Genomic DNA, 23,395 nt, shown 5'->3' on the forward strand with positions numbered 1-23,395 from the left:
TTTTCTGCCTGTTTGTCCAATGTAGTGTTTGTTATAGTCCTTGCACGGTATTTTGTCAATGACATTAGTTTTGCTTGCTTTTACGACTTGCTTGTATTGAGAGAACTGTGAAAGATGATCATTCGGGGATCTACAAGATGCCACCTGTTTGAACATTCTTAGACAGAAACCATTCACCTATCGTTGTGACTGAAGTTTCTCAACCTTGCAACCATTCTCATTGACCGCTTCTGCACAGAATCCCCATTTTCCTCAACAATGTGGCGCCCACACTTGTACACAATCCCCCAGCGGAGTTGATTGGCAACTTAACTTGCAACTGAAAACAATGCTCCTTTACTGGTCTGTTGACTCCCATGTGCTCTTTCCTCCATGTAGCTATTTCACACAAATGCACAACTCTTTGGCACAATTAATTGACGGCACATGGCTATCACTGGCTGGACTTGCCTTTATTGTCCACTCTGAGTTGCCCTTAAGCAGAACCTATTTGAGAGGGATGGACAAGAGGCTGCAGTTTCCACATCCAAAACAACACTACTCAGAGACTCCAAGAAGAGTGAGAGAGAGTGAGTTGTTTATTGCTGGTACAAAAGGTAACATTGCATTAGGTTCCCCTGATAGTCCGCCGTTCCTCCCCTCCCCCAGAGTCAGTGCTGCATTTCTCTTTGGTGTGAGCGCACAGCAGTTAGACAACACAGCCTGAGAGCAGTCCAACTTGGGAACCTTGTTAGTCGGTCGCTTCACTGGGAGTTTCATTTTCTGAATCTCAAGAGGAAACTCATTCATCAAATGAGACGTGGTTCTCCTCAAACCTGCTCATCACCCAAATGGAATTTTAACGTGAAAATAAATAAGCCTGTGTAGATTGGTCCATGTAGAGTCACCTTGCGTTGTCCATACAGCCCCCTCATCAGCAGACAGGATCCAGTTGTGAGTTTGTGGGTGAGTCATTTCCCTTTGTCTCCCCCATGGATGGGTCTCTCTGGGAACATGCCTGCCATTAGCTGTGCTGTTCAGACAGGTTGGCCATCAGACCTGAACTCCAGGCCCTGTGTAAGACACACACAGACAAAGTTGGGATCAGTTCAGTGTTCTTGCTGCCCCTGGAGAAGTGGAGCTCGATAAGGAATGACGGGCAATGTGCTCTGGCTCCTGTTAATGTCAATCTGATGGGTGGTGGGGGCTCTCTGGTCGAAAGCCATCAGTGCTGCACTTGTTCCAAGGTGACTCCCAGCATTTGGTAGATTTCCTTCAGAATTAACAGTGCCGTGTCTTCAGACTCCCTGCAATGACCAGACAACAGGATTAGCTCAGTTCCGGAAAGGATGAGGACCGCGTTTTAAACAACAGAGGGAAACAACAGGGGCAAGGATTTTAAACTGTTCAATGGTCTGACAAGATCTAAGAGTGCATCACAACACAGAGCTGCTGAACGGAAATAGTGATCAGACAGGCAATGGGACAGGGGGAATCAGACAGACAGGGGTGGGAACAGGGGTGTCAGAGAGACTGGGGGGTCAGACAGACAGGGATGGGGGACTGGGGGGGTCAGAGAGACTGGGGGCACAGAGAGACTGGGGGGGTCAGAGAGACTGGGGGGGTCAGAGAGACTGGGGGGGTCAGAGAGACTGGGGGGGTCAGAGAGACTGGGGGGGTCAGAGAGACTGGGGGGAACTGGGGGGGGGGTCAGACAGATGAGGGGACTGGGGGGTCAGAGAGGCTGGGGGGAACTGGGGAGTCAGACAGACAAGGGGACCGGGGGGCGGGGGGGGGGGGGGGGGGGTCAGACAGCAGGGAAACCCGGGGGGGGTCAGACAGACGGGGGACTGGGGGGGGTCAGACAGACGGGGGGGACTGGGGGGGGGAAATCAGACAGATGGGGGACTGGGGGATCAGACAATCTGAGCGGTGCAGAGGGAGGTCAGTCCCTTGACCTTGTAGCCCACCCCTTACACACACTGCCCTTACCAATAACAGAGGTGACTCTGCAGAGCAAACAGGTACTCGTTAAAACTCTCGATGGGTTTCTCCTGTAGCACGTAGTCAATCCGATCTCCTCCATTCAACATTCCTATCTTTACCTGTTCCTTCTCCTCCTCCTGCACTGGGCAGCTGCTGTCTGTCTCCTCACCAGCTTCAAGACAAACACAGCAATACCTCAGACAACAACCAACTGTGTGTTTGTGTATGTGTGTCACTCACTCACTCGCTCGCTGGGTCTGTCTGTCTCACTCAGGCCCTCATCCTCTCCAACCCATGCATGGGAATTTTCCTGCTCTGCTCCTCTCACATGGGAGGGGCTGACTGACCAGGATTCTCCCCCATCTCACCCCCCAAATCAGCCTACCTTTCACAGGTTGATGTGTTAGAGCAACTCAGGGAGGACACACACACACACAGTTACAAAGTTGTAGGCATGTATTGTACCTTTGAGAGAGAGTGAAAGCTGCTAAGGACTGACTGCAAGCACAGAGTGTGCTGAAAAATGTGAAACAAATAGCTGAAACAGAGTTGCTACGTTCCACAACAATTCAAATTGAGCCATTTAAATTATGCCCCAAGATACTAAAATCCAATCGCATTTGATTTTTACTGTTTTACTGTTTTGACGACATCAAACCAATCAATGACGATCCTCTGTTTTGGGGTATAAAAATCAGACATTTTGAACATTTAGCCAGAGCAGCAAAGAGCACCAACAGACTGCGCCCGCAGAGATGCCCTCGGAAAGGACCTGTTCATATGAAATCTGTGCAGAAGACTGAAGAAAAGACCCAAGAAAATCCACACCGGAAAATAGACAGCTGGCTGGTTTTGAAAAGTGATTTTTTTGTTAACTTAATCGGAGGGATTTTATCAGCTCAGTTTTCTGTCGTAGACTGGGAGGTAGATAAATCACTGGGACAAAGGAGGTTTGCAGTATAGATAGTTGTTGGTTAATGTTCTCTTCTTTCTTGGAGTTAATGAATAAATTGTTAATTTTTTCTTTAAGTAGTGGGATTTGGTAGGTCTTTGTCATTCACACTTTAACAGATAAGGGCATGGGGTGAGGTTTTCTGTGGTGTCTAGTTTAAATTAGCAGCAGGGTTTATATGTCGTAACAGACCCACTGCACCCTCCTACCCCTAATCCACGGTCACCAAATCCTGAGCGAGGACTCAAACCCGGAGCTTCTGACCCACGGGAAGGGGCACTGCCCACTCCCTGAGATGTGCATTCACATCGCACCCATAAGATAATGAGCTGTCACAAGGAGCTCTGTGGGAGTACTGTAAACCTTAGAAACCATACCAAGCCACATGGGGCCATAGAGTCATAGAGATGTACAGCATGGAAACAGACCCTTCGGTCCAACCCATCCATGCCGACAAGATATCCCAACCCAATCTAGTCCCACCTGCCAGCACCCGGCCCATATCCCTCCAAACCTTTCCTTTTCAAATACCCATCCAAATGCCTCTTAAATGTTGCAATTGTACCAGCCTCCACCACTTCCCCTGGCAGCTCATTCCATACACACACCACCCTCTGTGTGAAAAAGTTGCCCCTTGGGTCTCTTTTATATCTTTCCCCTCTCACCCTAAACCTATGCTCTCTAATTCTGGACTCACCCACCCCAGGGAAAAGACTTTGCCTATTTATCCTATCCATGCCCCTCATAATTTTGTAAACCTCTATAAAGTCACCCCTCAGGCTCAGACGCTCCAGGGAAAACAGCCCCAGCATGTACAGCCTCTCCCTGTAGCTCAAATCCTCCAAACCTGGCAACATCCTTGTAAATCTTTTCTGAACCCTTTCAAGTTTCACAACATCTTTCCAATAGGAAGGAGACCAGAATTGCATGAAATATTCCAACAGTGGCCTAACCAATGTCCTGTACATCCGCAACATGACCTCCCAACTCCTGTACTCAGTACTCTGACCAATAAAAGAAAGCATACCAAACGCCTTCTTCATTATCCTATCTACCTGGGACTCCACTTTCAAGGAGCTGTGAACCTGCACTCCAAGGTCTCTTTGTTCAGCAACACTCCCTAGGTCCTTACCATTAAATGTATAAGTCTTGCTAAGATTGGCTTTCCCAAAATGCAGCACCTTGCATTTATCTGAATTGAACTCCATCTGCCACTTCTCAGCCCATTGGCCCATCTGGTCCAGATCCTGTTGAAATCTAAGGTAACCCTCTTTGCTGTCCACTACACCTCCAATTTTGGTGTCATCTGCAAACTTACTAACTTTACCTCTTATGCTCGCATCCAAATCATTTGTGTCAATGACAAAAAGTAGTGTACCCATACCGATCCTTGTGGCACTCCACTGGTCACAGGCCTCCAGTTTGAAAAACAACCCTCCACCACCACCCTCTGTCTTCAACCTTTGAGCCAGCTCTGTATCCAAATGGCTAGTTCTCCCTGTATTCCATGAGATCTAACCTTGCTAATCAGTCTCCCATGGGGAACCTTGTCGAACGCCTTACTGAAGTCCATATCGATCACATCTACTGCTCTGCCCTCATGAATCCTCTTTGTTACTTCTTCAAAAAACTCAATGAAGTTTGTGAGACATGATTTCCCATGCACAAAGATATGCTGACTATCCCTAATCAGTCCTTGCCTTTCCAAATACATGTACATCCTGTCGCTCAGAATTCCCTCCAACAACTTGCCCACCACTGAGGTCAGGCTCACCGGTCTATAGTTAGTATTTAGTGAAAACAGCTTGGTCAAGGAAGGTTGTTTTAGGAGTATCCCAGAGGGAGGAAAGAGAAGGAGAGTGGGTGGGGTCCTGTCCTCAGGGGATTCCACACCTAGGAGGGGCTCAAGCACACAAAGACTCCAATGAGACAGCGGTTAGGAATGAGGATGGCTGTGACACTCTAACTAATACAGCACAGAGATTGGAGGGGTGGGTTTAAGGTCAGATGACAAAGATTTAAAAGGGACCTAAGGTGCAATGTTTTCACGCACAAGGTGGTACGTGTATGGAATGAGCTGCAAGAGGAAGTGGTGGAGGCTGGTACAATTACAACATTTAAAAGGCATCTGGATGGGTATGTGAATGGAAAGAGTTCAGAGGGATGTGTCCCAAATGCTGGCAAATGGGACTGGGTTAATTGAGGATATCTGGCCAGCATGGACAAGTTGAGCCAAAGGGTCTGTTTGCGTGCTGTACATCTCTATGACTCTGTGAGTTAGTCAGTTGGGGTAAACGAGGGATTTGCGTCAGTTCAGTTATATTTTGTGTGTGTATGGGTGTGTGTGTGTGTTTGTGTGAGACAGACGGAGAGACAGTCACAGGAGCTGGCTACAGACGGGTTAATGCTCCATCACACTGCTCCAGTGAGGCGTGGCAATGCGCAGACACAGGGACGCTCTGTTTCGAAGGAAGCATGCTGTAAAAAGCAGACGGGCAGTGTGAGAGAGGGCAGGGAGAGGGAAAGCAAGCACTACCTTGAATCTCCTTGGCTGCTGGTTCATTGGTTTGATATCCCATAGTCGATGTATCAGTTGGCAGCAGCTGGGGCATGGGGGACTGGATGCGGGTAAACGATTGCCAGGCATTCCTCAGAGAACAGAACAGACCATGCTTCAAATCAGAGCCCATCCGCGTCAGACTATCTTTCAGTTCTGTTTGGGGAGAGGAAATAAAACTGATAATGTATACATCCAGGAGAGAGACAAGCTGATGTGTAAACTTCTGCTCAAAGACTGCTCTCAAGAAACCAGAATGGCAAATAGTTTCACAAAAGAGAGAACTCTTCTGCTCTGCAACTTACCAGCATCTGTTTTCACTTGGAAGCAGCGCTTGTTTCTAATGAACAGCTATCTGCTCAGACTATACCTCAATGTCCAGGGCAGATGTTCACACACACAGGCACAGAGACAGGAACACCACCCTAACACACTGTTAGGGACCAGGCGAGAGCCTCTCAAAGTATTTTCAGAAGGTAGCTCAGACTCTAATGTTTTCTGAGTTTAAAAGTCGGTGTGAAGTGGATAGTCCAGGAGTGATACAGCTGGTCAGACCACTCGGCTTTAAGCAAAACAGCATTTATTTACCCACTACAGTTGAATCACAAACAAAAGAATACGGAATTTCGAATAACTTGATTATTGGAAAACTCGGCAGGCTTGATAGTTAATTGAGGAGCTGTTCCAATTCCCGTAACATCCCACAAACACACCCCTTGGCAAAAGGTACATTCAATCACTGGTTCCTCCAGGCAGGAGAGATTTCAGAGACAGAGGCCTGAACCTGTTTGCAGTGAAGCAGCTTCTGACTTCCTGCTCCCTGCACCTTCTCTGCTACAGCTAAACCAAACCAGAAAAAACCTCAACCAGGAGAACTAGCCAGCGTTGCAGTTGGCTCTTTGCAGACATTTTGACACCTCTGCCTTTACAACCTCTCTTTTTAAAAAAAAACAAGGACAAAATAACCTTTTTAAAGTGATGGCACCATCACAACACACAAACACACACACACACACACACACACACACACACACAGGGACATAACACCAGAGACAGGGATTGATGCATGCACAGATAGGGACATGTTGACACACTGAGACAGAGCCCCATAATAGATCCAGCCATCCACCCAGCCACCCAAACAAGGCGACAGAGTTGGGTTGAGAGTTGGCCGCAGAGACCCAGCCTTGCTGGAGGACTTGGCCTCCAGTTCAGACAGTGGAGCTGAGAGGAGTACAGGCTGGAAGGAGCAGTGAGTGGGGATTTCAGGGAAGGTCTGACATGGTCATGCAGGGGTGTGACAAAGAGCCTGTGCTCAGTGCTGACCACATCAGGCCACCACCCATTGCCAAAAGCATGGGACAACCTCATCCACATGGACAGAGGTCTCCCTCACCCAACGTACAGGTGAAGGAAGCTGGGAAATTGGAATAACATGCTTGGATGGGTGGCGGAGAATGGGACAACAGCTGAATCTTCCTCCCATCTCCCCCACCTCCAGTTCTGGTCAACTGGACATCCTCAGGGCAAGAAGGTGGACCTGATTACATCTGAACACCGTGCTGAGGCCAGGGAGATTCTTGTTGATGGTCAGGTGGACACCGAGTGGAGAAAGACTGGGGGCCTGCCTCAGGTTTTTGGGTGAGACCACCCCCGCCTCTCTGCCCCAGAGTGTGGTGCCTTACCCAGGTGCATTCTCTTCCTGCCCTTGTGGTGAGGGATCAGCATGGGTTCCAGTTCTAAATCCGGCACAATCATTGGCTCGATCCTGTAGGCCACTGGGTCAAACTGCAGGAGTAAAGACAGACAGACAGACAGACACAAGGTCAAAGGGTGTATAAGTTAAACTCATCGTCTGATTGGCTCATAACACCCAGCCACCCTGCCCCCAGGGAGGAGGCCATCACTGACACAGCATCACTCGCTGGTAAAACAATCTCCTCCTCATCAGCAATATCCTGGGAGTGACCACTGACCAAAGACTCAGCAGGACTCACCACCATTGAAACACTGTGGCTGCAGGAGCAAGTCAGAGGCTTGGACGGTTATCATTTCCCAGGAGGCCAGCAGTTATAGGAGAAAGTGAGGACTGCAGATGCTGGAGATCAGAGCTGAAAATGTGTTGCTGGAAAAGTGCAGCAGGTCAGGAAGCATCCAAGGAGCAGGAGAATCGACGTTTCAGGCATGAGCCCTTCTTTAGGAATTCCCGAAGAAGGGCTCATGCCCAAAATGTCAATTCTCTTGCTCCTTGGATGCTGCCTGACCTGCTGCGCTTTTCCAGCAACACATTTTCAGGCCAGCATTTATAACCCATTCCAGGGAGCAGTGAACAGTCAACCTCAATACTAAGGTCTGGAGTCACATGTTGGCCAGATCAGGTAAAGATGACTTCCTAAACCAAAGACAATCAACACTGGACACAGTCTAAATTCCAGATTTTCACTGAATTCAAATTCCACCATCTGTCCTGGTGGGATTCAAATCTGGGCCTTCTGATCATTAGCTCAGCCTGTGGATTAAACATCCTGTGATAATACCACTTGGCCATCACCTCCCCCCTGATATTCCCAGTTCAGAATCCTGAGGCAACTAACTCCCCTCCTGACTCCCCAAAGCCTGTCCACCATCGATGAGGCACAAGTCAGGAGTGGGATGGAATACTCTCCACTTGCCCTGGATGGGGGCAGCTCCAACAACCCTCAAGAAGCTCAACACCACCCAGGACAAAGCCCCCACAAACATCCCCTCCCTCCACCAGCGGAGCTCAATAGCAGCAGTGTGTACTATCTCCAAGATGCACAGCAGAAATTCACCAAAGATCCTCAGGCAGCACCTTCCAAACCCACAACCACTTCCATCGAGAAGGACAAGGGGCAGCAGATACATGGGAACACCACCCCCTGCAAGTTCCCCTCCGAACCTCTCACCATCGTGACTTGGAAATATATCACCGTTCCTTCAGTCACTGGGTCAACATCCTGGAATTGCCTCCTTCAGGGCATTGGGTCACATGGACTGCAGCGGTTCAACAAGGCAGCTCACTCCCACCTTCACAAGGGGCATGCGGGGATGGGCTGGAAATGCCACACCACTGCCCAGAGCATTCCTCTCCTGCCCTGGATGGGAAACGGGACCAAGTCTCGTCCTGTGCGTTATGGATGCTGTCAAACAGTGTCTCCCTTTCTCACTCAAACTCCTGATGGGTGACTGTGGGGGTCTCCCGCTGACCCAATTCTCTACGTCATTCAAATGGCTCCAAGTCCCCGTGAAACCGACAGGCAGGGAGGGAACGGAACAGGGTCGGAAGTGTTGGCACTCTCCCTGCCATCCCCCATAATGACTGTTTGGATGCTGGGACCAGACCAGGAATCAACGAAACAGCTACTCACAGGGTGATAAATGTTGAAGAATCTCTTGCACGTTGGGAAGGTGTAGTTGGGGTCAATCCTCTTCAACCCTCGGACAGTCAGAAACATTCCAATTGGTGAACCAAATGTGAAGAAGATCTCTGGTTGAAAGCTGATGGGTGGGTAGTTGACCGAAACCTGCAGGGTGGTGGGTGGGGAGCAGGAGAGAAAGAGCACAAGGGCAATCTTTTCACCATTCGGCCCATCTGGGTAGGGGGAGCTGCAGCTGGAGCTCCCCCTTGGGTCCCCAGGTTGAGGGGGACAATGAGAAAGCGCTGACCTAAAGGAGGAAGGGGACGCAATCTCATTGCACGGTGGACTATCTGTGGCAAGGGGCTACACCGATCCTCATCGCCAACCCCACCCCGTCAACCCTGTCGCTGAAGGTGGCGGTTAAAGACACGTTTCTTCACTCAGATGGTAGTGACCTCGGGAATTCTCCCCCACCCCTCTGCCCAGGAGAGGGGTGGATCCTCAGTTGCGAAGGTGCCTGCTCTGGGAGGCTAGATTTCTTCATCAATGCTGTCAAGCGACCAACAGCATGGGGCGCTCAAGACAGCTCACCATCAACTTCCCTAGAGCAACTCGGGGTGGGCAATAAATGCAGGGCCCACTCAGAGACATCCACGTCCCCGATTCAACTAAAATAAAGCACAGCACGTGCAGCTGTTTGTACACCTGTATCTGTGACCAATAACAGCTAACCTGAACAACATAACCCGACAAGTCAAAGCCAAGTCAGCACTAACCGGGAATTGGACAAGTTGGATGTGGGGACAGAAAATAATCTCATGACATCGGGGAAGACCCTAAAAGAACTGGGAAGGAAGTTGCAATGAAGAAACAAAGAAATTCACAAACAGACAGGGATAGGATCAAGGTTTGACAGATGGATTTTAACGTGGATAAGTGCGAACTTGTTCATTTCATTAATAGGATTGGAAAGGCAACTTATTATCCAGATGGACAGAACCTTCGGTGTGCCGCAGTGCAGAGGGATCGGGGTGACTGCCAACATTCACAGAAAGATCCTTTACAATTACACCAGGTAAGGAGGAGGTCAGACAGAATTACAGCATTCATTGCAAAACAAATGGAACATTACAGTAGCAGAGTATTAGTGACACTTGACCTGGGTATTACACAGAGTTTTGGTCTCTTTGCTGGAGGAGGGATGTTGTTGTACTGGGTCAGTTTGGAGGAGGGTCACTGGATCGATTCCAGAGGTGACAGGTTTGTCTTCTGAAGAGAGATTGAGCAGTTTCAACTGCAACTATGCTGCTTCTTCAACAACGTTAGGTTGTCCTTGGATTTTTATTTTCCAGAGGGGTTGTAAAGACACAGGTCTTTATCTACTCGACAAGGCTTTCAAGTTTAAAAAAAAATCAATGGAAGGGGAGTGGCCAGTTCTCCCAGCTCAGCATTGCTTTGGTCTGGTTTTAGCAGGGAGTTAGCTGTGAAGGTGCTGAACCCTCGGAAGCAGGTCCATGCTGATCCTCCCCCTCTCTCTGACATCTCTCGTGTAAGACCCTGTGTTTGATGTTCCCTTTTGTGCCAAGGGCTGTTTATGGGCATTGTTGCAGGATCTTGGACCAGCATCATTAAGGTGGGATAGTCTGTTGGTTTTTGGATGGGTCAAGTTATTCTGTATTCTGTTCTCTCGTTTGTGGTTCATTCAGTACTCTGTAAATAAATTCTGTTTTGTTTAAAACCCAAGGGATTTTCACCAGCTGCATCCCTCCTGGAATATCCACTTTACACTTGCTTGAAACAACTGGAGAAGATTAGATTAGATTAGATTAGATTAGATTACTTACAGTGTGGAAACAGGCCCTTCGACCCAACAAGTCCACACCGCCCCGCCGAAGCGCAACCCACCCACACCCCTACACATCTACCCCTTACCTAACACTACGGGCAATTTAGCATGGCCAATTCACCTGACCTGCACATCTTTGGACTGTGGGAGGAAACCGGAGCACCCGGAGGAAACCCACGCAGACACGGGGAGAATGTGCAAACTCCACACAGTCAGTCGCCTGAGTCGGGAATTGAACCCGGGTCTCTGGCGCTGTGAGGCAGCAGTGCTAACCACTGGGCCACCGTGCCACCCACTACTTAGGGTCTGGGTTATTTCTTGAAATGTTTTGACAGGTCCGCCCTGGTCCATAAGAAAACCAATAATCTCTGGAGTTTAGGAGAACGAGAGGGGATCTCATTGAGGGATGGAGGCTGTGAAAGGCAGATGACAAACCAGATGTGGAGCAGATGCTTCCAAATGTGTGGTCAACACTTCAGGAGAAGGGGTAGCAGGTTTAAAACAGGTAGAGTTACTTCCCTCAAAAGGGTCATGAATCTGGAATGCAGCCCCAGGGTGGTGGCTGCAAGGACACTGAACCATACAAAGGAGGTGACAAAGAGATTTTTACATAATCATGGGCTGAAGGGGAATGGGGAGAGGGAAGGAAGCTGAGTTGAAGCTGAGATGTTACTGAATGACGGAGCGGGCGCGAGAGGGGCTCCTTGTTATTCTGAGCTTATCCAAAACCAGGGACACAGAGAGGGAGCTTACCTGACCAATGCCGACATCGAACTGCTCGTAGCTGACCGAGGTGATGCTGCTGGTGGACAGCGGGCGCTGGGGGTCCTCCCCACTGCCTGCCTGCTCTCTGGCCTGGCTGCTTTTCTCTGGGAGAGGCCTCACTGCCGGCTCACCCATCTGGTCCTGCTTCTCCTGTCGCACACGGGGAGGAGACCAGTCAGTGAGGGAACTCATGGAGAGCTTGACAGATCAAGAGGGCCACAGCGCTCCCCCTTCAGTTGGGGTGGGGAGGGGCACACTGCATTCTTCCACCCCGCCCACCGCTCCCCCGGCTTCGCCAGCCCCCATACAGTCCAGTCGGATTGCATAACCATTTGCCAGTGAACCCTAGCCCAGACCGGTACCTACCAGTTCCCCTCTCCCCTCCCCCGCCTCAATCCCAGTACTGAGGCAAGCCCCCTGGTGATGCAGCAGATCCTGGTGTACCTGCACTCCGACCAGCTCCTTCGCCAGGCTCAACAACTTCTTCCTGGGTCCCAGGGGGATCCCCAACTCCTTCAGCTCAGCGTCTGAGCAGATCACCTGGGGAGAACAACACGAGTGAGACTGAGGGGCTGCACTCTGGATCAGTGGGGCTGGAAGAGCACAGCAGTTCAGGCAGCATCCAAGGAGCTTCGAAATCGACGTTTCGGGCAAAAGCCCTTCATCAGGAATAAAGGCAGTGAGCCTGGAGCGTGGAGAGATAAGCTAGAGGAGGGTGGGGGTGGGGAGAAAGTAGCATAGAGTACAATGGGTGAGTGGGGGAGGGGATGAAGGTGATAGGTCATGGAGGAGAGGGTGGAGTGGATAGGTGGAAAAGGAGATAGGCAGGTAGGACAAGTCCGGACAAGTCATGGGGACAGTGCTGAGCTGGAAGTTTAGAACTAGGGTGAGGTGGGGGAAGGCTGGTCCACTTGTGGGAATTCCTCCCTCCAGAGCCACCTGCCAGGCAATCTTCACATCGTCTCTTTCTGAAGGGAGAGGTGGGGAAATTGACAAAGACCGAGGAGGGGATGGAGGAAGCAGGGGTGGGGGAGGAGAGTGGGAGACTGATCCCAAAAGCAGTGGGACTGACACAAATGGAGGGAAAGGGGACAAGAAAAGAAATGGGTGGAGATATGCAGTTGGTCCTCACCAGTGACTCCAGATCCAGTTTCTCCTTTTCCAAAACACCCAAAAATTCCGAGAGTCCATGTGCCTTCAGAACCTGTTCCAGATTGACATCCTGGGGGAAGGAATGAGAAAATGCTTCAGTATCGTGCTCCAGTCTGGGCAAGATCCCCAGACACACACGATACTGAGGTCAAGTAACAGCAGGGTCATCAATACCAAGCAAGAGGCAAGCATCCTAACAGATTCAGGGAAGCAATGTGCAGCTGAAGGATGTGGGGGAGAAGCAGGAACAGGGCACAGAATTGGACGATCAGTCAGGATCCCGCTGGATGGCTCAGCGGTCTGAAGGAGGGTCAAAGGGCATCCTCACCTCTCTCCTACATTTCGGTGACTTGAGTAGCAATACTTAACTGTGACGGAGGTTCAAGGTCAACTTTTCAAACTGCAGGTCGATAAAACGTGCACCAAGAGGTGGCCCTTCAGCCCCTCGCAGCTGTCCCGTCCCTGCTAGAATCCGTCACACAACCTCTGGCCCACTTCCCACAGCAGCCTCCCCTATCAGGTCACCATCACCCCTCTCCCAGCTCCCCGTCATAGGTGACCGTGCAGGTTTCAGGGAAAGAATGCTCTGTCCCCTTGGCATGGGGAACCCTTTCAGCTCGACAAGGTCCTGACTTAATGCGGGAGCTGCCACACTCCCCCACCTGGCCCAGGAAATGGCTGTCTTCACCTTCACCCAGCTCTAAAGGCTGGTCCCACAGCAGGGTCACCTCCACCACAGGCAGGCACAGAGACAGCCAGCACCACAATCCACTGCACACCAACCGGGGAGCAGACCCTGCGCTGTTGGTGCCTGACTGCTCCCCATGGGAGACAGCCCACAGCCACTCCCACCCCCATCCCCGTGCCAGACTGGAGCTGTGGATAGCATTGGAGCGGAGACTCCGGCATTGTTTCACTTCCAGTGGCACAGGGATGACCAGCGGTCTCTGTCTCTCACGTCACCCTGCCATCAGTGCGTTGGGGATTTCCAGGTCGATTCTCAGCCCATACCTTCCTGTGATGGTCACAGGTGAGGCACTCAACCCTGGAGTCCCCAGCTCAGAAGCAGGGACACTTCCCAGTGCAAACCAAAGACTCCCGGGACAGTGTGGTGACCTCCCATGCCTGCTCCACGTTAATGCTACAGCTTGTCCACCATGCTTGTGCTGTGAATGCGGGGAGGTGCCTCCCAACAGGAGGTGACATCTCACTTCCACAAGGAGGCGATCAATTCCATTTGGATTGGAGTAAGTTCATTGTCGCGTGTGCATGAGTACAGGGAAAAGCTTTGTATGTGAGTAAACCACAGTAAGGACATACTTGGACAGACAAAGGCATAGAAGTTTTACTGGGCTAGATCAACACGAACAAGAGCAACAATATTCGAAGGGCGCCCCACAAAGGTGCCAGATGAAAGAAAGAAACGTGGAAAATAGAGGCAGGGGGAGGCCATTCGGCCCTTTGAGCCTTCTCTGCCATTCAATATGGTCATGGGTAAACATCCAACTCAGTCCCCTGTTCCTGCTCTCTCCCCACGATCCTTTGCTCTTTTTAGCCCTGAGGAATATACCTCATCCCTTCCTGAAAAAACATGCAATGGTTTGGCCTCAGTTCCTTTCTGTGGGTGAGGACTCCACAGGCTCCCCACTCTCTGGGTGGGGACATTCCTCCCCATCCCAGTCCGCAATGGCCCACCTCAGACTCTGACCCCTTCAGACTTGTGGACTCCCTGGATGTGGGGAACATCCTTCCTGTGTTTACCCTGTCAGAGGTTTTGATGTTTCTATGAGATTCCTCCCCGACGCCCACTACCCCCCACCCGCCGACATTCTACTGAATTCACAAGACTCTGGTTCCCAGAACGTGTGCCAATCCCAGTGAAGACCCTTCTCGCAAACCTCACATCTCGTCCCAAGAGCGGGGGAGGGAGAGACCGCGTTCAGCGCCTCCTGGCTCGCCCACTCGGGATTACCTTGATGCAGGAGCGACAGTCCTCTCTCGCTGCGTGCCGACCCGTGCTATGCCCCTTGTGGTTGGAGGTGCTCTGGTTTGTCAGAATGTCAAAAAGGATCAAGGATCCTGTAAAAAAAAACGACGAGGCAGTGAGAGCCACGTCCACATGTGTCACGACTCTCCGTGTGGAGAGAATCGACCCGATTTCCCAGAAGGATTGGAGAGAGTGGCCTTGGCAGTGAATCTTGATGAGGTTACCCCAAGGCAGCTCCACCCACACCCCCACCCCAATCGGCATAGCAACTCTCAAAACAAACAATCACAGGGCAATCTCAGCCAATCACATGGCGTGGCCAACCATTCAGCGTTGCCCGGAGAGTCAATGGTTGGGTTGGTTTGGGAACGTAGCATTCTTGCCTTGTGTCCTGACGAGTGCCAACCGCGATGTTCAGCACCATCATCCCTGACAGGAATTTAGGAACAGCCTCTTCATGCTGCTCACTTAGCCCTGACCAGCGCACAGAGGTCAAAGCACAATCCAGAGACTGAGTGCACTGCCTTCCCCCCCACTCCCGAGTCTTACCTCCATGTTGAACCTTGAAAGTGGTCATGACACCCCCCTCGGTGAACCAAAGGAGGGGGAGGAGATTCGACACAGCAAGGAAAGTGATGTTGCCCATCGCTGTTTTGGTACATGTGTCGCCCCCCTACATTTCAGCTCCTGAGTCCACTCGGGAAGATATGATTCAAGGGAAAGTTACAAACGTGGGAGTAAAACGAGTTGAACAAAACGCTGAGATGAGTCTGGAAGCCAGGTGGCACGGTGGCTCAGTGGTTAGCAGTGCTGCCTCACAGCACCAGGGACCCGGGTTCGATTCCTGCCTCGGGCAACTGTCTGTGTGGAGTTTACACATTCTCCCCATGTCTGTATGGGTTCCTTCCCACAGTCCGAAGATGTGCAGGTTAGGGTGGATTGGCCATGCTAACCTGCCCCATTGTGTCCAGGGATGTGCAGGCGAGATAGGTGAGCCATGGGAAAGGCAGGATTACAGGGATAGAATAGGTGTAGGCTCAGTGGACCGAATGGTAGGGATTCCGTTCTATCCTATAAGCAGAGAGATTGAGCAGACGGGCTGAAGAGCCTTTTTCTGTGCTCTGCAGTACCTTATGGTGTGGAGTGTGGATGAGGCCAAGGTGGGTGGACAGGTAACCATGGGCATCCGGTCAGTCTCTGGGAGAAGAAAAAAGAGCCAGTAGGTGAGGAAGGGCTCAGCCCCTGACTATGATGGATGAGGCATCACTGGACACAACTGCAGGGGCTGTACTATCTATCAACCTGCAGTCCCACTCCCCCAGAACCAAACACTAGCACAGGAGTCCAATCAATGCACTGACCGCAGTGATCCCACCCGGTGGGAGGGGCGGGGGGGGAGTTGGTGAAGAGAGCCAGCAGTGCGCCTCAGCGTTACCAAGACCGTGACCAGGCACCAGCCTGGGTCTTACCGAGACTATGACCAGCCACCGAGACCCCTCCGTTGAAGTCTGGGTTGCGTTGCTGGAAGATGGTGAGCAGGCGGTTCATCTCATTGGCTACCGTGTCGACGATGGTCTGGCAGTAGGTGGGACTGTTGTAGAAGAAGAGATCCAGCAATGTCTGGTTGGTGAAATGGCGCAGACGGCTGATACTGGGCAGTGTAATTTTCCGAATGTCCCTGGAGTAAGGTGGGGGGGGAAAAGGAAAGCAAGAGGGAGACATACCAATCTATGAAAGTTTACCCATGGCTGTGGGGGCACTGACTGCAGGACACGCAACATGCCAGGGACACAGTTTCCAGCATGTCCCAAGGGAGCAAGACTCCAGGACAGGTCAAGGAGAGCCCAGAGGGTACAAGTGACCAACTGCAGGAAGGAGGTGCCCACACCAGGGAGCTCCGACTGAGCTGCTGTCTGTCCAGAAACCACCCATGACAGCACCCCAATGTCATTTGGGGTGACATTTCACTCAAACCTCACTAAATACCCAACCGCTTCCTCAACAGGGCAGGGAGACCTGGATGCACATGTCACCACGGGGGGATTAACATGGATTCCAAAAGCCCTGAGATGAACCAGCAGCAATCTCCCACAGTATTCCTGCCTGGGAGCTGCTGGGTTCTCTCTCTCCCGAGGCCTGGTGGAGAGGGGAGCTTTTGAGGTGACCTCTCCCATGATCCCCATGCGCACGTGGTGGGACCTGCCGTTGTCATCGCAGCGCCCGACCCTTCCTCAGAAATGCACAACGATGCTTCGATGCCCAGCTCCCAGTGAAGCCCTCTCACCCGCCCACCCACCAGTCAGCCCCAGGCTTGGCAAGCTCTGAGGTAACCTGAGGTGGGGTGGGATTGGGGTTGGGTGGGGGGGGGGGGGGGAGAAATGGCTCCAGGAACACAACGCAGAGGTCAGATCCAGACTCAGTAGACACCAAGCTTGGAAAGCTTGGCAAACAAGTCAGATAGCACTCAAGGAGCCAGAACCCTTCATCAGGACAAGGCCAGGGGAACTGGGGGAGGGGAGGGAGCCGAGATGTAAATACAGGCTATGGGGGGGGGGGGGGGGGGGGGGGAGGGGGGGAGGGGGGGGGGGGGGGGGGGGGAGAGAAGGGTCGGAGGGGGATGGTGATTGGTGGATGCAGGGAGGCAGTTATTATGATTGGTCAGCAGGAACAGAGGAGGAAGATGGACAGGTCAGGGTGGAGGGGAAGGGAAGGGCTAGACATGGGATCAGGCAGGGGGAAGGGGTGGAGGGAATTTGAAGCTGGGGTCAACTCTGTGTTAAGACCATAAGACAAAGGAGTGGAAGTAAGGCCATTTGGCCCATCGAGTCTGATGGCTGATGGGTATTTCAACTCCGCTTACCCGCACTCTCCCAGTATGCCTTAATTCCTTGCAGATTAAGAGACGTCCCTGCAGGGAGTGGGAATTAAAACGGATGCCGTCTGCAAGGTGGGGTAGATCACTGAGTGCAGAGCACAAATGCTCTGTGAACTGGTGCCTGAGTCTGCATTTGGTCTCCACCCCACTCCACCCCACCCCACCACAGACGAAGCTCAGACAGACCTCGCAAATCGCAGTGGGTGCTCAACCCGCAGCATGTTTCCCCCTCCCCAGGGGCTGTGCCACGTGTGATGGAGGGGTGAGAGTGGGGCAGTCTCAGATACTCACTCATCCACTCCAGTGGCGTCTCCGTGCAGCGTGCAGTACCAGTTCACGGGCAGAAACTCCACCCGGCCAATCTTCTGCTCCTCAGCTGCCCTCCTGAAGTGAGTCTGAAGCAGGCTGAGAGAGGCGTTGCGGAAATCGTTGACTGTGACGAGCAGAGAGAGCGAGTTAGGCAGCAGCTTGAGTGGGCAGCTGCCCTCCATCCACGCCCTCGGACAGGGCAACGTTGCCTCTGGGAAGTAGGTGGGGGTGAGGCCAACGTTGCCTCTGGTCATCGTGCCACAGACCAGAGGACAGCAGAACTCCTTTCCCCTCCCCCTGCCTGTCAGATCTGCTGCCAATCCCCGGGAACACTGCCCTGACACAGTGACCACTCAAAGCAGCTGAGTCCCTCCAAGGTGTCCACAGGGAAAGCTGGAAGGACAGCAGGAGGCGGTAGACTGACCCCAGGGCATCTCTGGGACAAGGGAAAACCACCTGCAGCAATGTCCAACACATTCCCAACCGAAACTGAGTGGTCCACCCCAAATCCCGGCACTCAATTTAACTTTCCACTCTGTGCATTCATTTGACAAACTCCCACCCCCCCGCTTTTTGCTTCCTTTTCCAGTGAAGGAACTTGAACAGAAGCTGGGAAACTTTGGCTGTCTGTGGCTTGACATATTTCTGAGAGGCAAAAAAGAACTCCCCGGTGTGAATTTCTGCGCAGAGTGTGGCAGCACTGTGCACAGTCTTAGCAACTGGCACAAATACAGTGACACAGCTCACAATAACCCCGAACTGGTCACCAAACAGCAGGAATGTGCCTCACACCCTGGTCATGTGTGTGGGGATGTGGGATGGCATGGTGGCTCAGTCATTAGTACTGCTACCTCTCAGCACCAGGGTTCAATTCCAGCCTTGGGCAACTGTCCATGTGGGTTTCATCCCACAGTCCAAGGGTGTGCAGGTTCAGGTGGGCTGGCCATGGGGAAGTTGTCCACAGTGTCCAGGGATGGGGTGGGGTGGGGTAGGGTGGGGTGGGGGGAGGGGTGAGGGGAGGTTAACCAGGGGAAATGCAGGGTCACAGGAACAAAGTGGGACTGAGCAAGATGCCCTTTGGAGCATTAGTATGGACTTGATGGGCCAAATGTTCGATTGTTCGATTCCCAGCAGAGTGGAAACAGGCCCTTCGGCCCAATAAGTCCAAACCGACCCTCCAAAGGGTAACCCACCCAGACCCATTTCCTTCTGCCTAATGCACCGAACACTATGGGTAATTTAGCATAGCCAATTTACCTGACCTGCACATCTTTGGACTGTGGGAAGAAACCGGAGCACATGGAGGAAACCCACACAGACACAGGGGGAACGTGCAAACTCCACACAGACAGTCGCCCAAGGCTGGAATCAAACCCGTGTGCCTGGCGCTGTGAGGCAGCAGTACTAACAACTGAGCCACCATGCCACCCCAGACTTCCATACTGTCGGAAGTCTCCCACTGAGACACATCCTGAGGGGCTCACTCCTTGTCTTGTGGATCTGACTTGGATCAAACTGTTCATTTCTCACATGCCTCTGGGGTTGGGGTGTCAGCATACAACTGAGGTAAGGAGGAATGGAGAATCTCTGGAACACCTTGCAACAGGGAGCACTGAGGGGGTGGAGGTGGTCACAGAATGTTGGTGTCCATCTAAGGCTGAGACAGAGGGATGTTTAATCAGTCAGGGAATTAAGGATTAGGTGGAAAGGAAAGGAACGTGGATGGCAGGACTCTCAGGTCAGCCGTGATGCCAGTGGATGGTGGAGCAGGCTCGGGGGGGGGGGGGGGGGGCGAAGAGCCTACTCCCATTCCTACGTCCTCCGGTCCACAGCGAGAACAGGATGCGAGGTAGCTGTCTGTTTGTACCCTGGTCCACAAAGGGTGGAAGGCTGGAGCAGGCCCAAGGTCAGAACCAGGTGGACAATCTCCCTCTGATGGTTGCTACTGCTTAGCTACCTTCCTCCCCGTCCCCCGTCCCCCCAGCCCCACCCTGCTCCCATTTATCTCTCCACCCCCCGAGGCTCCCAGCCTCATTCCTGATGAAGGGCTCCTGCCCAAAATATCCTCGGATGCTGCCTGACCTGCTGTGCTTTTTCAGCACCACTCTGATCTTGACTCTGATCTCCAGCATCTACAGTCCCCAGTTTCACCTAATCTCAGTCTGACGACCAGTGTTTGTTTAAAGGGAACACATCAGGCTGGGTGCCTCGTTCACAGTCACACTTGCCATTGCATTATGCTGATTCATGACGAGAAGGCACAGGTTGGGTTTGACCCGAGGGGTTCAGACCCTCACACCAAGGGATTTGGAGAAAGAGATGGGGAGCAGCTCTCCTCCATCACCAGGTCTGTGCTGGGCTCACTACCTTGAAAGGGCGAAAGTGGGTACTGCAGATGCTGGAGATTAGAGTCGTGGTGGAAAAGCACAGCAGGTCAGGCAGCATCTTGCACTTCTCTAATCTTGTCACTATCTTGGACACCTTTGGTATTGATGCTCCCCTGCTTCCACTGAAGCGCTATTCCTGAACAGCACCAGCAATGTGCTTCTGGAGAGCCAGCACTTTTGAGACACTTGACAAGGACATGATCAGCTTGAGTGTCTTCAATGAGGTGACCACAATGAATATTTTACCAATGCAGGGTGGAGGGAGGCAGTGATGGGTGGTCAGAATTCACGCCCGAAGGCACACATGGGTAGGATCCTGTCAGTCAATTCCAATACAGTACTCAACTCAACAGTCACCAGACACACAGTGAGCTAAGAGTAGAGGCCAAGAATTTGGGGGTGTGGTACAAAGCGAAGGCCAATGGGAACTCACCACACTGAATGATGCTGCGAAAGCGGATATCACATGCAGGCCCAATGCCGTGTACCATGAACACTAAATGGTCCACTTTGACAGGCTCGCCCACAAAGATATCTCCGTAGGTCTGTTCCACCCCTCTCTTCACAGACCACGGCTTACTCTGCTCCGAAGCAGCCGCGTTCCAGTCTTGGAAATGCATCATCAGCTAGGCCAAACAGAGAGAGGTGGTGGGGATTAGGCAGGGAGTCACAAAGACAGCTTCAACAATCAGGCACACGCTGCTCGAACACGGCCAACCTGTCACATTACCCACCCAGATCACAATATCTCCTCCCGGCTGGAGAGGAACGCGGAGCGAGAGTGGTGGTGGAAGGACCCAGTTGTCACGGTCCACACAGGGATCAACAACATGGGTAGGACTCGCACAGAGGTTCTGCTGAGGGATTGTAAACAAGTCAGGGCTGAAGCAAAAAGCACAACTGCAAAGATAATGATCTTCAGATCACCACTTGAGCCACGTGCAAGTCAGCATGGACTGAAGGTATTCAGAGAGAGATATGCCTGGGCTCAAGGACTGGTGTGGGTGAAATGGGTTCCATCTGCTGAGGGACTGGTCCATTGGAATCCGCTTCATCTGAAAGGGGCTGGGACCAAAGTCCCAGCAACTTCAGTCTGTCAGTCAAGCTTTTAACTCGGGTTGGGGGTGGACTTGAAGGGAACTTTAACGGATCAAAATGAAACGAGAGGGGTGCCGGGTAACAAAGGGGGAGGTGTTACTCCAAGTGGGGGACAGGAAAGGGTCTGAAACACAAGTAGAAGGGTACAGCTGAAACCCAAACCAGAATAAATAATACCTTCACAGATTGCCCACTGAGCGCTAATCATAAACCATGCCAAAGTGACAAAGGTCATTTTGTTATTTGTTACTGAGTCAAAAGACAGACTATTACTGAAATGGAAAAAGACTCCAAAAAGTGCTAGGTAGAGAGATGTGGGTATTTCTCTACATGAAATACAGGAAGTGAGCATCAATGTACAACAAGTAACAAAGTAGGCAAATTGAATTTTGTCCTTTATTGGTTGGGGTCTGAGATTTAAACCTGGCGAAGTCTTGTTCTAACATGCAGGGTGTGGGTGAGGCTGTGCCGGGAGTACAGAGTACTGTCGAGAATAGAGTGCTGCTGGAAAAGCACAGCAGGTCAGGCAGCATCCGAGGAGCAGAAAAACTGGTGTTTCGGGCAAAAGCCCTTCATCAGGAATGGAGGCCTGCATGGAGTACTGTTTCAGCCCCGTGTTTAATGAAGGATGTGCTGACACTGGACACAGTTCAAAACAGATTCACTCGGGTGATTCCTGGGACACGGGGGGGGGGGGGGTGATTCCTGGGACACGGGGGGTGATTCCTGGGACACGGGGTGACTTATTGAGGATGAGCCTTTCTTGATGAGGGTCTGGAAGAGTCTTCCTGAGAAATGTCAGACTGTGAGGGGGCCTGACAGGGGAGACCTTGAGAAGATGCTTCCAGCAATGGGGGATGTTTTCAAACTGGGGACACAGGAGCAGGATTAGGGGACTCTCTTTTAACCTGAGAGGCAAAAGGAATTTCATCTCTTAGGAGGGCAGTGAATGTCTGGAAGAAATTGCTGGAGAAGCTCCGCAGGTCTGTGAAGAGAAATCAGAGTTAACGTTTCGGGTCCGGTGACCCCTCCTCAGAACTGGCGGTCACGTGATGACAGATGGCACTGACTGAGGATCTCAGGACGTGGCGAGAGAACGTCCCCAAGGTGGGCATGTCTGGAAGAGATGTGGCAGTGAATCCTCTGCCCCAGACAGTTGGGGAGGCTAGAGCAATGTAAACCTTTCAAGAGGAGACCCACTGATCTCTGAAACATTGAGGAGCTGGTACCACAGGCCGGATCAGCAATGACCCTGGTGGGGGCAGGCATGACGGGCCGAATGGCTTACTCCTGCTCCGATTTCTTATCCTCAGTGATTGACCACTCAGCTCCAATCTAAACAAATTTCAATGTTACAAAAGGGACACTGGCTGTTCCATCAATGACCATGCACATGTCAGAAACAGAACAAGATACAGTCTCAGTACCTTGGGATTGTGCAGTTTGATGACTTCTCCACTTGGAAACTGTAATTTTTTGTTCCACTCGTTCGACATTACTGCTTCCTTGTATGCTGCCTGTTGGGAAGAGAAGGTGATTTTGAGATAAACCGTCCCAGACAGGGAGACCCGACTTTGCTGAGCCAGCCAAACGCTCGCACAGTGCTGACTGAGGGCCAGTTTGTAGCTGAGCCCAGGGGATATCATTCCTCCTCTCAACCTCACACGGTCACCTGGAGCCAGGCTCCACACTCCCCTCAGCATCAGCCAGATCGCACTCCAAGCTCAGATTTCCAACAAGACAGCAGAGTCAGGAGCTCCTGACCATCTGCCCACAGCAGTTCTGTGGCTCTGTCACCACAAGCTCTGAGACTGAGGTTTCCAGCTCTCGGCAAACAGAGCTTTGGAACGTGCTGCCAGCCACAGAGGCTGTTGTGGAGTTACTGCAGCACCACACAGAGGCCATTCAGCCCCCTGACAGTGCTGCTAGAGGCAATCTCCCTGCACTGGTTGGGTCAATATTGGGAAACTGCTGTGGTCACAGCTCATGGGTTATTCTCAGTGAGGGCAGGGCAGCTTGCCAAAACAGGAATTACAATTCCCACAGTCAGGAACTCCGTGGGGAAGGTTCAGCCTCAGGCAGCTGTGAATTAATTTTTCCCAACCTCAACTCCCAGAGTTAA

At 51.8% G+C, this 23,395-nt stretch overlaps 1 protein-coding gene across 2 annotated transcripts in view; it reads right to left on the reverse strand.

Moving 5' to 3' along the window:
• Positions 1–555: 555 nt before the first annotated feature.
• The window catches only part of ddhd2 (DDHD domain containing 2), a 29,530-nt gene continuing 6,690 nt past the window's right edge, over positions 556–23,395 (reverse strand). For both annotated transcript variants that reach the window (XM_043681223.2, XM_043681225.2), the window contains exons 5-17: positions 22,701–22,790; positions 20,609–20,801; positions 17,771–17,912; positions 16,074–16,282; positions 14,590–14,696; positions 12,598–12,687; positions 11,910–12,005; positions 11,454–11,615; positions 8,864–9,019; positions 7,160–7,262; positions 5,454–5,630; positions 1,972–2,137; positions 556–1,286 (exon numbers count right to left, since the gene is read on the reverse strand). In XM_043681223.2, the coding sequence (XP_043537158.2) occupies positions 1,205–1,286; positions 1,972–2,137; positions 5,454–5,630; positions 7,160–7,262; positions 8,864–9,019; positions 11,454–11,615; positions 11,910–12,005; positions 12,598–12,687; positions 14,590–14,696; positions 16,074–16,282; positions 17,771–17,912; positions 20,609–20,801; positions 22,701–22,790 (1,773 nt within the window). In that variant the 3' untranslated portion in view covers positions 556–1,204. The remainder of the gene's footprint in view (positions 1,287–1,971; positions 2,138–5,453; positions 5,631–7,159; positions 7,263–8,863; positions 9,020–11,453; positions 11,616–11,909; positions 12,006–12,597; positions 12,688–14,589; positions 14,697–16,073; positions 16,283–17,770; positions 17,913–20,608; positions 20,802–22,700; positions 22,791–23,395) is intronic.

This window comes from Chiloscyllium plagiosum, unplaced genomic scaffold (genome assembly GCF_037043375.1).
Source record: "Chiloscyllium plagiosum isolate Xiang-an unplaced genomic scaffold, Cpla_swu_hap1 HiC_scaffold_48, whole genome shotgun sequence".
Lineage (NCBI taxonomy): Eukaryota > Metazoa > Chordata > Chondrichthyes > Orectolobiformes > Hemiscylliidae > Chiloscyllium > Chiloscyllium plagiosum.